The sequence below is a fragment of the Bufo bufo genome, chromosome 6 (assembly GCF_905171765.1).
Source record: "Bufo bufo chromosome 6, aBufBuf1.1, whole genome shotgun sequence".
NCBI classification, from domain to species: domain Eukaryota; kingdom Metazoa; phylum Chordata; class Amphibia; order Anura; family Bufonidae; genus Bufo; species Bufo bufo.
In genome coordinates, this window is record NC_053394.1 from 357,641,338 (window position 1) to 357,655,114 (window position 13,777).

The 13,777-nt window shown below is 48.7% G+C and overlaps 2 protein-coding genes across 4 annotated transcripts in view; one reads left to right on the forward strand and one right to left on the reverse strand.

Annotated features, from left to right (window-relative positions):
- Nucleotides 1-12,946, reverse strand: part of RECQL5 (RecQ like helicase 5) — a 104,336-nt gene extending 91,390 nt beyond the window's left edge. The window contains exons 1-3 of one of the 2 annotated variants that reach the window (XM_040438798.1): nucleotides 12,840-12,946; nucleotides 7,278-7,434; nucleotides 3,664-3,785 (exon numbers count right to left, since the gene is read on the reverse strand). In XM_040438798.1, the coding sequence (XP_040294732.1) occupies nucleotides 3,664-3,785; nucleotides 7,278-7,410 (255 nt within the window). In that variant the 5' untranslated portion in view covers nucleotides 7,411-7,434; nucleotides 12,840-12,946. The remainder of the gene's footprint in view (nucleotides 1-3,663; nucleotides 3,786-7,277; nucleotides 7,435-12,839) is intronic. The other variant, XM_040438799.1, reaches the window with a different exon arrangement.
- A 56-nt stretch (nucleotides 12,947-13,002) lies between these two features.
- The window catches only part of LOC121005946 (SAP30 binding protein), a 68,013-nt gene continuing 67,238 nt past the window's right edge, over nucleotides 13,003-13,777 (forward strand). For both annotated transcript variants that reach the window (XR_005779985.1, XM_040438801.1), the window contains exon 1: nucleotides 13,003-13,121. Coding sequence is in view for 1 of the 2 variants with exons in the window: in XM_040438801.1 (XP_040294735.1) it covers nucleotides 13,031-13,121 (91 nt within the window). In the remaining variant the exon portion in view is untranslated. The remainder of the gene's footprint in view (nucleotides 13,122-13,777) is intronic.

The following is a 13,777-nucleotide window of genomic DNA, read 5'->3' on the forward strand; positions in this document are numbered from 1 at the left end:
CTTGTTCACAAGAGGGTTTGCTTGGAACCATATTATAGGTCAAGCAGTACGACTCCCAGCATGCACCAAGACACATCTACCACCACCCCCGAGTTGTTCTTGCCTCTGTGCCCCAGCCAGACTATATAAGAAATCATTATGGCAAGTAGTATGAAACCTATGTACACACATTTCCATTAGGCATCAAAAAACAGGGTGGTCACAAGCCCGGCTACATGACCATTCAGATTAGTGTATAATTCCATCATGTCCATAGATCTAACCCAGGGATGGCCAACCTGAGGCCCTCCAGCTGTTGTAAAACTACAACTTCCACAATGCCCTGCTGTAGGCTGATAGCTGTAGGTAGTCTGGGCATGCTGGGAGTTGTAGTTTTGCAACAGCTGGAGGGCCTCAGGTTGGCCATCACCGATCTAACCCATTGACATTAACCCCTCAAGGACCAGACCAATTTTCTTATCTCTTTGCATTTTAACCTTCATAACTTTATTTCTAATCGTTTGCTACATGTAGCTGTATGAGGCTTTGTACTTTGCGAGATCAGTTGTACCTTAAATATCCACCATTTTTGGTACAAATGATTTTAGTGTGTAATTTATAGTAATTTTTGTTTGCAAAAAAAAAAGCAATTCTAAAAGAGTTAAAGGGGTTTTCCAGGATTCTTATATACATTCTCATCCATTAGATTACCAGTGGTCCAACACTCCGCAGATCAGCTCCATCCACTGTGTAATATAGGAAGCTAGTTACTGCAGCGCTGCTTCCATTCACTTCATTGTGAGCCCGGCTAGAGTAACCGCCCCTCGGTCCACTATACAAGGGACAGAGCTAGGTAGTTCCGGCGCCAACGCTACTGGGGAACAGCCAATCACATACTGAGAGTACGACATCAATATAAAAAATATATAATCTGGAAAACAATTCTGCAAATATATTGTGCAGATTGTTTAAGGGGGTGCGGAGGGTTGGACCCCTACGATCAGATATCGATGGCCTATCCTGTGAATAAGCCATCAATATTCTCCGAAAACCCGTGAGCTTTTATGACTTAGTTTTATTGTAAATAATATCCGTGTCTGTTTCTAACACTTTTTTGTCTTTAAACTTTTTATTCATTTTACCTTTTTTATCTCATTTTAATTTCACTTTGAAATAAATATGATATAGATATACACTCACCTAAAGAAAAATACGGTGTTGGACCCCCTTTTGCCTTCAGAACTGCCTTAATTCTATGTGGCATTGATTCCACAAGGTGCTGATAGCATTCTTTAGAAATGTTGGCCCATATTGATAAAAAGAAAAATGTAGCAGCACTACAAAAATGAATATTGTTCCTTACTGTGGTGGTGCCCGCTGTGTCAGAAGCCAGTCTTGTGCTTCCCCAAATCCAGATGCAATTGTAACAGAAAACTGCAGCACTCTCCAGCCTTGGTCTTTACAAACTTCTATTCACCAATACAAATGCGACGTTTCGATCTGTGTGATCTTTCTCAAGCAATTTAACCTTAAATTGCTTGAGAAAGATCACACAGATCGAAACGTCGCATTTGTATTGGTGAATAAAAGTTTGTAAAGACCAAGGCTGGAGAGTGCTGCAGTTTTCTGTTACAATGGACCATATTGATAGGATAGCATCTTGCAGTTGATGGAGATTTGAGGGATGCACATCCAGGGCACGAAGCTCCCGTTCCACCACATCCCAAAGATGCTCTATTGGGTTGAGATCTGGTGACTGTGGGGGCCATTTTAGTACAGTGAACTCATTGGCATGTTCAAGAAACCAATTTGAAATGATCCGAGCTTTGTGACATGGTGCATTATCCTGCTGGAAGTAGCCATCAGAGGATGGATACATGTTCTCATTCTGTTTACGCCAAATTCGGACTCTACCATTTGAATATCTCAACAGAAATCGAGACTCATCAGACCAGGCAACATTTTTCCAGTCTTCAACAGTCCAATTTTGGTGAGCTCGTGCAAATTGTAGCCTCTTTTTCCTATTTGTAGTGGAGATGAGTGGTACCCGGTGGGGTCTTCTGCTGTTGTAGCCCATCCGCCTCAAGGTTGTGCGTGTTGTGGCTTCACAAATGCTTTGCTGCATACCTCGGTTGTAACGAGTGGTTATTTCAGTCAACGTTGCTCTTCTATCAGCTTGAATCAGTCGGCCCATTCTCCTCTGACCTCTAGCATCCACAAGGCATTTTTGCCCACAGGACTGCCGCATACTGGATGCTTTTCCCTTTTCACACCATTCTTTGTAAACCCTAGAAATGGTTGTGCGTGAAAATCCCAGTAACTGAGCAGATTGTGAAATACTCAGACCGGCCCGTCTGGCACCAGCAACCATGCCACGCTCAAAATTGCTTAAAACACCTTTCTTTCCCATTCTGACATTCAGTTTGGAGTTCAGGAGATTGTCTTGACCAGGACCACACCCCTAAATGCATTGAAGCAACTGCCATGTGATTGGTTGACTAGATAATTGCATTAAAGGGTTTCTATCACTTCATATGACATAATTAGCTGGCAGACACTAGCGATCTGCTAGTGTCTGCTCTGGCCAACCATCCTACTATAATCACTTGTGGGGCAACGGTTTTGCTAAAAAACTAACTTTTATAAATATGCTAATGAGCCTCTAGGTGCTATGTGGGCGTCATTAGCACCTAGAGGCTCCGTCTACCTTCATACACAGCGGCCGCCCAGCACGTCCCTCCAGCCCGCCCATGTCCTCCTCCGTGTGACGCAGCGGCCGAATTCTCGCGCATGCGCCGTGCGCGGCTGTATTCGGCGCATTAGAGATGTCTGAGCTCGGAGCGTCAGACATTCAATGCGCATGCGCGGCTGTATTGCGCATGCGCATTGAATGTCTGACAGCTCCGAGCTCAGACATCTCTAATGCGCCGAATACAGCCGCGCACGGCGCATGCGCGAGAATTCGCCCGCTGCGTCACACGGAGGAGGACATGGGCGGGCTGGAGGGATGTGCTGGGCGGCCGCTGTGTATGAAGGTAGACGGAGCCTCTAGGTGCTAATGACGCCCACATAGCACCTAGAGGCTCATTAGCATATTTATAAAAGTTAGTTTTTTAGCAAAACCGCTGCCCCACAAGTGATTATAGTAGGATGGTTGGCCAGAGCAGACACTAGCAGATCGCTAGTGTCTGCCAGCTAATTATGTCATATGAAGTGATAGAAACCCTTTAATGAGAAATAGAACAGGTGTTCCTAATAATTCTTTAGGTGAGTGTATATACATATTCCTCCTTCAATGGGTCCTGAGCTGTCTGCCTATACTAGATATGGGCATCACACAGGTCATAGAGATTTTGCAATCAATTAAATGCTGTTATCAGTGTTGATCTCCACATTACAGTGGGGTTGCGGTTGTGTATTACAGCCATTACCCTGCTCCCGTTCCAATCGCACAGTGCATAATGAGCAGGACAAGTATGCTCATCCTGGTGCGGCAACTACCTGCCTGTCAAGACGAGCATACTGGTCCTGTGCCCTCAACCAGTTAAATGTTCAGGCTACCTGATCCATTCACAAAGTAATATTAAACACATTTTGACTTGGCTAAATCTTTGCTAATGTATCCGCATCATATGATTTAGGAGTCTTATGTAAAACTTCATATAACAATGGCGGCTACATTACCTGAATCAGGGCTATCAAGGGGGAGATGACAATGGTGATTCCTGCAGCAAGGACAGCTGGAAGCTGATAGCAAAGAGACTTCCCAGCCCCGGTTGGCATACACACAAACACATCTTGGTCACCTAAGAAATAAAAATAATACACTGAATGAAGGTATTAAATGGGCTTTTAGGTCAGAAAGTATTAAGGATGATGGAATCACTCACCTCCATGGATCCCCTGCCGCTGCTATTCTAATGCTACTCCTGTCCCCGCTGCTCTCTGTTTCCCATCCGGCTCAACAGGCTCATCACCGCTAAAGGTGGATTTAGACATGCAGATGAGCAGCAGATTGTCGGGAAGGAAGCATTCCTGCCCAACAGTCTGCTACTCGTTAAGTGTAGGTGAAGCATTGATCACCTCCACAGTATGAGGGCGAGCGGTCGCTATTGTGATCCCTCATCCCCATACAGCTGCCATGACGTACTATTACGTCATATGTCGGGAAGGGGTTCATAGTAATTTTAGTCCCCCTAGGGGACTTGAACATGCAATCTTCTGATCATTTGTCCCATAGACTGCAATAGAATATTATTGCATGATAATGCCATATATGTACAGCATCATAGGTTAAAGTTAAAAGGGTTTTCCAAGATTTTTTTTTACTGATGACTAGGGATGAGCGAATCGACTTTGGATGAAACATCCGAACTCGTTTCGCATAAAACAGTGTTTCAATACAGTACGGAGCGAGCGCTCCGTACAGTATTAGAATGTATTGGCTCCTATAAGCTGAAGTTATTACTTCGTGAAGTCTCGCAAGACTTTAGGTAATAACTTCATAAATTGATTCCTACTATAAAAAAACATTTCCCGAACTCAGGTTCGGTTCCAAGTGAATGAACCCGACACCCGAGACCCCTGCCCATAAGCTGTTTTGAGAAGGCAACCGGCACTTCTGCGAGCACTGGTGCCTTCTCACAGCGCCGTACATTATATAGCAGCTGTGCTTGGTATTCCAGCTCAGCCCAATTCACTTGAATGGGGCTGAGCTGCGCCTAGGCCACATGATCGATGAATGTGTCATCACTGGCCTAGGAAAAGCAGAGAGAAGGCTGCAGAGCTCACAGGAGCACCGCTGCCTTCTCACACAGCTGATCGGCGGGGGTCTCAGGGTTCTATCCCCATCGGTCAGATACTGATGACCTATCCTGAGGATAGGTCATCAGTAAGAAAATCCCACCAAACCCCTTCAATAATGAATACTACTTCAGTCTAGGGTATTCTGACAGGCTGCCTGTAAAGCCATGCCTCAGGCACGGCTTTTGAGGAATCTTGCTGTAACAGTTCTGGGAGCCTTCACGAGGCCCCAAGTTGTTATGGCAACCGACTGGAGCCCTAAAATTACACTGCGCGGGCTCTGATTGGGGGACAGAGAGAGAGCCCTACCTCTAACCTCACTGATACTAGCGTCGCCATGGACAGCAGCATCTGAGGGGTTAAATGACAGGTTCGGTCACTGCCGGCGGGTGTCTGCTGTATTATACAGTCGGCACCCACCATGTATAGAGTGAGCTCACTTATCCACTCAATACACCCAATGCATTCTAATGCCATACGTGTACATGTTAATTGTGAAAACAAGATAAGTAGTAGACAGATTCTGTTAGACCAATTTTTATTTTTGTTTTTCCATTCCATCTTCCAAGAGCCATAACTTTTTTAGCCGTATCTGGGATTGTGGTTTGTGGGACAAGTTGTGTCTTTTAATGGCACCATTTAATTTACCAAATCTTTTATTGAAAAATTTAGTCATATGGAAAAAAAATGCAACTTCGCCATAGTTGTTTAGCTTTGTTTTTAACAAAGCTCACTATGCACTATTTTTACATTTTAATAGCCGGGACATATTTGGATGTGGTTATGCCTATTTTGTTTAATTGGTTTATCTATTTTTATATGTACAATTTGATAAGTTTATAAATTTGAAAAATATTTTTGTGGCTTTTTTAACATTTTTTAAAGCATTTTATTTACGGTATTTATTTTTACTTAAATTTTTGTCCCCTTTTCACAGTTTTTTCACTGGTCCTAATAAGTCCTGCTGCAGGCAGTTTAGGCTGGGTTCACATCTGCGTTGTGAACTCCAGTCGTCTGTTCCGGTGGGGCAGAGGCGCCGGTGCGGTGGCCGGCACGGGGCAGAGGCGCCGGTGCGGTGGCCGGCACGGGGCAGAGGCGCCGGTGCGGTGGCCGGCACGGGGCAGAGGCGCCGGTGCGGTGGCCGGCACGGGGCAGAGGCGCCGGTGCGGTGGCCGGCACGGGGCAGAGGCGCCGGTGCGGTGGCAAGCAAATGGCAAAGGCCTCGGTGCGGTGTATGGCACAGGGAAGAAGCGTCGGTGCAGGGACTGGAACGGGGCAGAAGCACTGGTGAAACTAAATATTTAGCAGTTATAGCAAAAGCTAGGACAAGGAAAGAGGAAAAGAGATCTTCATATATAATAAGTCACTAATTAAAGATCAGAATTGTCAGTATAAGGCCTCTTTCACACGGGCGTTGCGGAAAAATGTGCGGGTGCGTTGCGGGAACACCCGCGATTTTTCCGCGTGAGTGCAAAACATTGTAATGCGTTTTGCACTCGCGTGAGAAAAATCGCGCGTGTTTGGTACCCAAACCCGAACTTCTTCACAGAAGTTCGGGCTTGGGATCGGTGTTCTGTAAATAGTATTATTTTCCCTTATAACATGGTTATAAGGGAAAATAATAGCATTCTGAATACAGAATACTAAGTAAAACAGGGCTGGAGGGGGTTAAAAAAAATAAAAAATCATTTAACTCACCTTAATCCACTTGCTCGCGATGCCGGGCATCTCCGTCTGACCCTTTTACTGTATAGGACCTGTGGAGAGCGTTAACTATAGTGAATCACCATGGTAAAAGATCATGTGACGTACCATGTGATGACCAGAGTGACGTCATCCCAGGTCCTTAAACTATAGTTAATGCTCTCCACAGGTCCTATACAGTAAAAGAGTCAGACGGAGATGCGGCTACGCGAGCAAGTGGATAAAGGTGAGTTAAATGACTTTTTATTTTTTTTTAACCCCTCCAGCCCTGTTTTACTTTGCATTCTGTATTCAGAATGCTATTATTTTCCCTTATAACCATGTTATAAGGGAAAATAATAAGGTTCGGGTCTCCATCCCGATCGTCTCCTAGCAACCGTGCGTGAAAATCGCACCGCATCCGCACTTGCTTGCGGATGCTTGCGATTTTCACGCAACCCCATTCATTTCTATGGGGCCTGCGTTACGTGAAAAACGCACAAAGAGGAGCATGCTGCGATTTTCACGCAACGCAAAAGTGATGCGTGAAAATCACCGCTCGTGTGCACAGCCCCATAGAAATGAATGGGTCAGTATTCAGTGCGGGTGCAATGCGTTCACCTCCCGCATCGCATCCGCGCGGAATACTCGCTCGTGTGAAAGGGGCCTAACGCTTTCCAATGCCAATACCCTGACAATGCTACTTTCTCATGGATGAATTAAATACTGTTCAGCTTAGACCTCCACCTGACAGGACCCCGGTAAGAAGACCTTTACTAAAAGTAGCCTATTAGAGGAAATAAACATGTCACCTTTAACAACAGCCCGTGTTGCATTTTCCTGCAGATCGGATCGGAAAGTGCTAAATCCAAAAACTTTCTTCAGGGTGGAGAGAACTCTGCATTTAGAGCTTGATGATGAGGAGGAGGAAGACTGGGCGCTCATCTCTCTGGACGACACAGGAAAGTCCTGTAACAAACAGAGCAGCCGTCAGTACCGATCAGAATATTCCAAGTGTTGAATCATAGGAATATGTCAATTCTAATCCTATTTTTCGGTCATCTTCCAGTCAGATAATGGTACCGGATTCTAGTGACAACCACTAAGGCCATGCACAGATGTGGAGCATTCATCAACACATGGGAACAGAGCTGACAAGCCCATCTATAGCTGAGCTGGATGGCTCCAAAGTCAGCAACCCAGTCAAACCAGCTAAAAGCTTAAATGCTATGGACACCTTCAGGCAGAGGTTGTGCTACATTTTTTCTGGAAGAGTAAAAATACTCCTCTTACCATTTTAGAGGAGTATTTTTAGCCGATGAGGAGTACGGAAGTTACAGTAATTCAAATAGTTGATACGAAGGCCTACATAACATTAAGGGTTTGCTAGTTATGCAGGGAAACCATTACTAGTATCTAGAGCTGTCTTCCATGCATAAATAGCAAATTTAGACAATTTTAAATTAAGCTGAGGTCACTGTTGCTCTGAGGGGGTCGGTACCACTGAGGTCACTGTTGCTCTGAGGGGTCGGTACCACTGAGGTCACTGTTGCTCTGAGGGGCTCGGTACCACTGAGGTCACTGTTGCTCTGAGGGGTCGGTACCACTGAGGTCACTGTTGCTCTGAGGGGGTCGGTACCACTGAGGTCACTGTTGCTCTGAGGGGTCGGTACCACTGAGGTCACTGTTGCTCTGAGGGGTCGGTACCACTGAGGTCACTGTTGCTCTGAGGGGGTCGGTACCACTGAGGTAACTGTTGCTCTGAGGGGTCGGTACCACTGAGGACACTGTTGCTCTGAGGGGGTCGGTACCACTGAGGTCACTGTTGCTCTGAGGGGGGTCGGTACCACTGAGGTCACTGTTGCTCTGAGGGGGGTCGGTACCACTGAGGTCACTGTTGCTCTGAGGGGGGTCGGTACCACTGAGGTCACTGTTGCTCTGAGGGGGGTCGGTACCACTGAGGTCACTGTTGCTCTGAGGGGGGTCGTTACCACTGAGGTCACTGTTGCTCTGAGGGGGGTCGGTACCACTGAGGTCACTGTTGCTCTGAGGGGGGTCGGTACCACTGAGGTCACTGTTGCTCTGAGGGGGGTCGGTACCACTGAGGTCACTGTTGCTCTGAGGGGGGTCGGTACCACTGAGGTCACTGTTGCTCTGAGGGGGGTCGGTACCACTGAGGTCACTGTTGCTCTGAGGGGGGTCGGTACCACTGAGGTCACTGTTGCTCTGAGGGGTCGGTACCACTGAGGTCACTGTTGCTCTGAGGGGTCGGCACCACTGAGGTCACTGTTGCTCTGAGGGGGTCGGCACCACTGAGGTCACTGTTGCTCTGAGGGGGTCGGCACCACTGAGGACACTGTTGCTCTGAGGGGCTCGGTACCACTGAGGTCACTGTTGCTCTAAGGGGTCGGTACCACTGAGGTCACTGTTGCTCTGAGGGGTCGGCACCACTGAGGTCACTGTTGCTCTGAGGGGGTCGGCACCACTGAGGTCACTGTTGCTCTGAGGGGGTCGGCACCACTGAGGTCACTGTTGCTCTGAGGGGGTCGGCATCACTGAGGTCACTGTTGCGCTCAGGGGTCGGTACCACTGAGGTCACTGTTGCTCTGAGGGGTCAGTACCACTGGGGTCACTGTTGCTCTGAGGGGGTTGGCACCACTGAGGTCACTGTTGCACTGAGGGGGTTGGCACCACTGAGGACACTGTTGCTCTGAGGGGGTCGGCACCACTGAGGTCACTGTTGCGCTCAGGGGTCGTACCACTGAGGTCACTGTTGCTCTGAGGGGTCAGTACCACTGAGGTCACTGTTGCTCTGAGGGGTCGGCACCACTGAGGTCACTGTTGCTCTGAGGGGTCGGTACCACTGAGGTCACTGTTGCTCTGAGGGGTCAGTACCACTGGGGTCACTGTTGCTCTGAGGGGGGTTGGCACCACTGAGGACACTGTTGCTCTGAGGGGGTCGGTACCACTGAGGTCACGGTTGCGCTCATGGGTCAGTACCACTGAGGTCACTGTTGCTCTGAGGGGTCAGTACCACTGAGGTCACTGTTGCTCTGAGGGGTCGGCACCACTGAGGTCACTGTTGCTCTGAGGGGGTCGGCACCACTGAGGTCACTGTTGCTCTGAGGGGGTCGGCACCACTGAGGACACTGTTGCTCTGAGGGGCTCGGTACCACTGAGGTCACTGTTGCTCTAAGGGGTCGGTACCACTGAGGTCACTGTTGCTCTGAGGGGTCGGCACCACTGAGGTCACTGTTGCTCTGAGGGGGTCGGCACCACTGAGGTCACTGTTGCTCTGAGGGGGTCGGCACCACTGAGGTCACTGTTGCTCTGAGGGGGTCGGCACCACTGAGGTCACTGTTGCGCTCAGGGGTCGGTACCACTGAGGTCACTGTTGCTCTGAGGGGTCAGTACCACTGGGGTCACTGTTGCTCTGAGGGGGTTGGCACCACTGAGGTCACTGTTGCACTGAGGGGGTTGGCACCACTGAGGACACTGTTGCTCTGAGGGGGTCGGCACCACTGAGGTCACTGTTGCGCTCAGGGGTCGTACCACTGAGGTCACTGTTGCTCTGAGGGGTCAGTACCACTGAGGTCACTGTTGCTCTGAGGGGTCGGCACCACTGAGGTCACTGTTGCTCTGAGGGGTCGGTACCACTGAGGTCACTGTTGCTCTGAGGGGTCAGTACCACTGGGGTCACTGTTGCTCTGAGGGGGGTTGGCACCACTGAGGACACTGTTGCTCTGAGGGGGTCGGTACCACTGAGGTCACTGTTGCTCTGAGGGGGTCGGTACCACTGAGGTTACTGTTGCTCTGAGGGGGTCGGTACCACTGAGGTCACTGTTGCGCTCAGGGGTCGGCACCACTGAGGTCACTGTTGCGCTCAGGGGTCGGCACCACTGAGGTCACTGTTGCGCTCAGGGGTCGGCACCACTGAGGACACTGTTGCATTGATTTTATGAGGTTTAAAGGGTTTGTCCTAAGATCGATATTTATCACCTGTCATTAAAGAGGACCCCTCACCTCTCCTGATTTGGTAACTACTTGCATTCCTCATGTAATAACAATCCTGGAGCATCTATTCCTATGACCTTATGTTGTTGCACCGTTCCTCTGTTATTCCTGCTATTAGTTATGAATGACTTGCTGGTAGTTTGCAGTGAAGGTCCGGATGGTGGTGTCCCTGCACAGCCTGACATTATTCAATCAGTGCTGTCAACTGGTAACACCCAGCTGGACCTTTATTGCAGACTACTATCAATTCATTCATAAGTTCTAGTAGGAATAATAGAGGAATGGTACAATATAGAGTCACAAAAATTGATTCCCCAGAATTGTTATTGCATGGGAAATGCAAGTCGTTACTAAAACAGACATGTCCCCTTCAAGTACATGATCGCTGGGGGCCCCACCTTGGTTACCATGTTCTAGTGTTCTCTGGGTCAAGTATGGATAGGTAAAACTAAATAGTGTTGATCTTGGGACAATCCCTTAAATTTTTGCTGCTGTTTCTGTGCCGCTGGTCACTGGGGTTTGCCATCCATCACATGGCCATTGCTGCCCACAAAAGTTACGTCCTTGTTACGAGCTCTCAGGTGGGTATGTCGGTGCCACCGGGGCTGTTGGTAGACTCTGAAGAGACCTGAGGCACTGGCTGAGCAGGACACAGGCACAATGGATGGTGGTGCATGCTGGTGCCAAGGGCCCAAGCGAAAGACCCGGGCACATACCTCGCATCGCCACAGTCACATGTAGTGGATCTGGATGACGTCAACCACTGATCTAGGGTGCAGCAACCTTTGGCACTCCAGCTGCTGTGAAACTACAACTCCCAGCATGCACACTTGCTCAGCTGTTCTTGTAACTCCCAAAGAAGTGAAAGGAGGATACTGGGAGTTGTAGTTTCAGAACAGCTGGAGTGCCGGAGGTTGCTGATCCCTGATCTAGAGGCTGTCATTTTGTGTTATGCTTGATCTCGCTATAAAGGGGAGTTCGTCTTCCATGAACCGGTTGCCCTATCTCATGCCACAAAAGTGCCACCACCGCTGTGGTTATTGGATTATACAGTCTTGAAGCGAAGACTTCATGTGCTTGGCAGAGGGACTGTATGTCCTGGAGGCTGTAAATGGCCGCATGCAGTCGTTGTAGCACCAAGTGCCGCCATCCATGCGGCGCCACATTACAGAAAATATCCTTATAGCAAACAATATGTCTAGTTTACCGTCTGATGGAACATGCTGCAATGAATTATCCTTGATGGATTCATAGGAAAGCTGACAGGTGACATAGAGGTCTATGGGTGACAGGTCTGTCCGTTATGGAGGTTGTATGGAGCCGTGACGCGTCCTTGTGCATGACTTCTATAAGCAGAAGTCTGAAGCACTCTTTTCCTCACTGCTGAGCGCGGTAGTGAAGACGGTCCCCTAGACCTTCTATTGAGACTGTCTTCAGTACCGCACTCAGCAGGGAGGAGAGACCGCGCTCGGCTGAGCGCTTAAGACTCATCTGATAGCTCCGGCGACGGAAATCGCCACTGGAACTACAAAACTCAGGCCCAGGTTTACTAATGTGTCTATGCCAAAAAGTGGCGCAACTTGGCGCATCTAGGGGGGGGGGGGCTGATGAGTTTTTATAAAGAAAAAGGCTCTTTTAATTCGTTTTTTCTTATTAGAGTACTCGATTAATCATGGGATTAATCGATAGAATACTTGATTACAAAACTAGTCGATAGCTGCAGCCCTAGTCTGCACTGTGGGTACATGGGGAGGGGGAAATTGGACCCCCAACAGTTATCACCGATCCCGTCAATAGATATTTATTCGAGGGAACCCCCCTTTAACTACTCTTGAGCACTGGGGATTAACCCTTTCACTACCCCAGAGCCAAAAGATATTTCAGAATAAAAAATAAAAAAGCCCAACATCACAACTTATTTTTGTGGAAAAGGCGTCAACTGTAATAGAGGATTAAACTATAAACGTAAATACACTCACAACGCCTCACTTAAAGGGGAACCCCGACAACATAGAAGCCGTGTTACAGTTACCAACCAAAGCTCAATAAAACAATTCTCAATAGAAGCAGTGGTATTTCGGGCATTGCTACTGATGCCAGCTGTTACCACACTGACTGTCATGTGTGACCTGGCAGCCATAGGAGGCCTCCAGCACAGTACATCACAGAGTTAGGCCTCATAAACGTCACCTAGCAACAACGGCACACATCGACGAATCAGATTCCAGCTTTCATTTTAACACAGCAGGTTGGAGAATAAAAGCTGTCATCTGATTGGCTGTTCCTCTTTTCACTCCAGCTGGTAACGCTTGACGCCCACCATGTTTGCCGCGTGCCCCTGCCCTGCCCTCAGTACCCACCGGCTCTACACATTGACCTCAATACAAGCTCTAACGTTCAGCCCAGTACCAGCTCCCCGCAAACTTCCTCCGAACTTCCACCGCTCCCGGCGCGCACTGATGACGTCACCAGATCTGGGCACAGTTACTATGGTGATTACGGCTCTCCTTCCTTCCGGGACCTGGAGAACGTCACAGCGACGACAGGAGTGATGGCGACGAGCAGGAAGAATGTGCTGTCTTCTCTGGCCGTGTATGTCGGGGATTCGGAGCCGGAGCCGGATAGTGAGGGGGAAGTGGACGGTGAGACTCCAAAAATGGCGGGGCCTAGTGTGTAGAGGATTGATATGTGAGGTGTACGGTAGGTAGGAAGAAGGTAGGTCCTGGCTACACAGCCCATCATCTGCAGTGGTACAATCTCAGGGAGGGTCTCCCCTAATCCACAGGAGAGGTGATAAATGTCGGATCGCGGGGGGCCCCACAGACTACTATTAAGGGGGCCCTGAGCCCCCTCCTGGTCTTCCTATGGGGGTTTGAATGCTGGAGGTGGCGAAGTACAGCTCTGCAGTCCCATAGAGAATGAATGAAGCAGCCGTGCCCAACCTGTGGATCCATCAGGACAGGGAATGAGACCCAATTCTCGGGAACTTATTTTTAGACCCATGATTTGACGAGAATTGCTCATTTCTTGTGTTGGCCTGCCACCTGATGGCCAAAATAAGAAATACAGCTTCAATACCCTGGGTCTCTTCAGAGAGACCCAGCGTATTGAATTCAATGACCAGCATCCTCATTGGCCGCAGAGGATGCCGGTAAGAAGGTTTTTCACCCTTTAGATGCCGTGGTGGTGCAACATTCATTGGTGGTGCAGTGTGCTCTCCCAAAGCCTCTCCCCCCCCCCCCCATTATCACTGGCCACAAGTCCCCCCCCCCCCCCCCCCCCATTGTTATATGGTGGC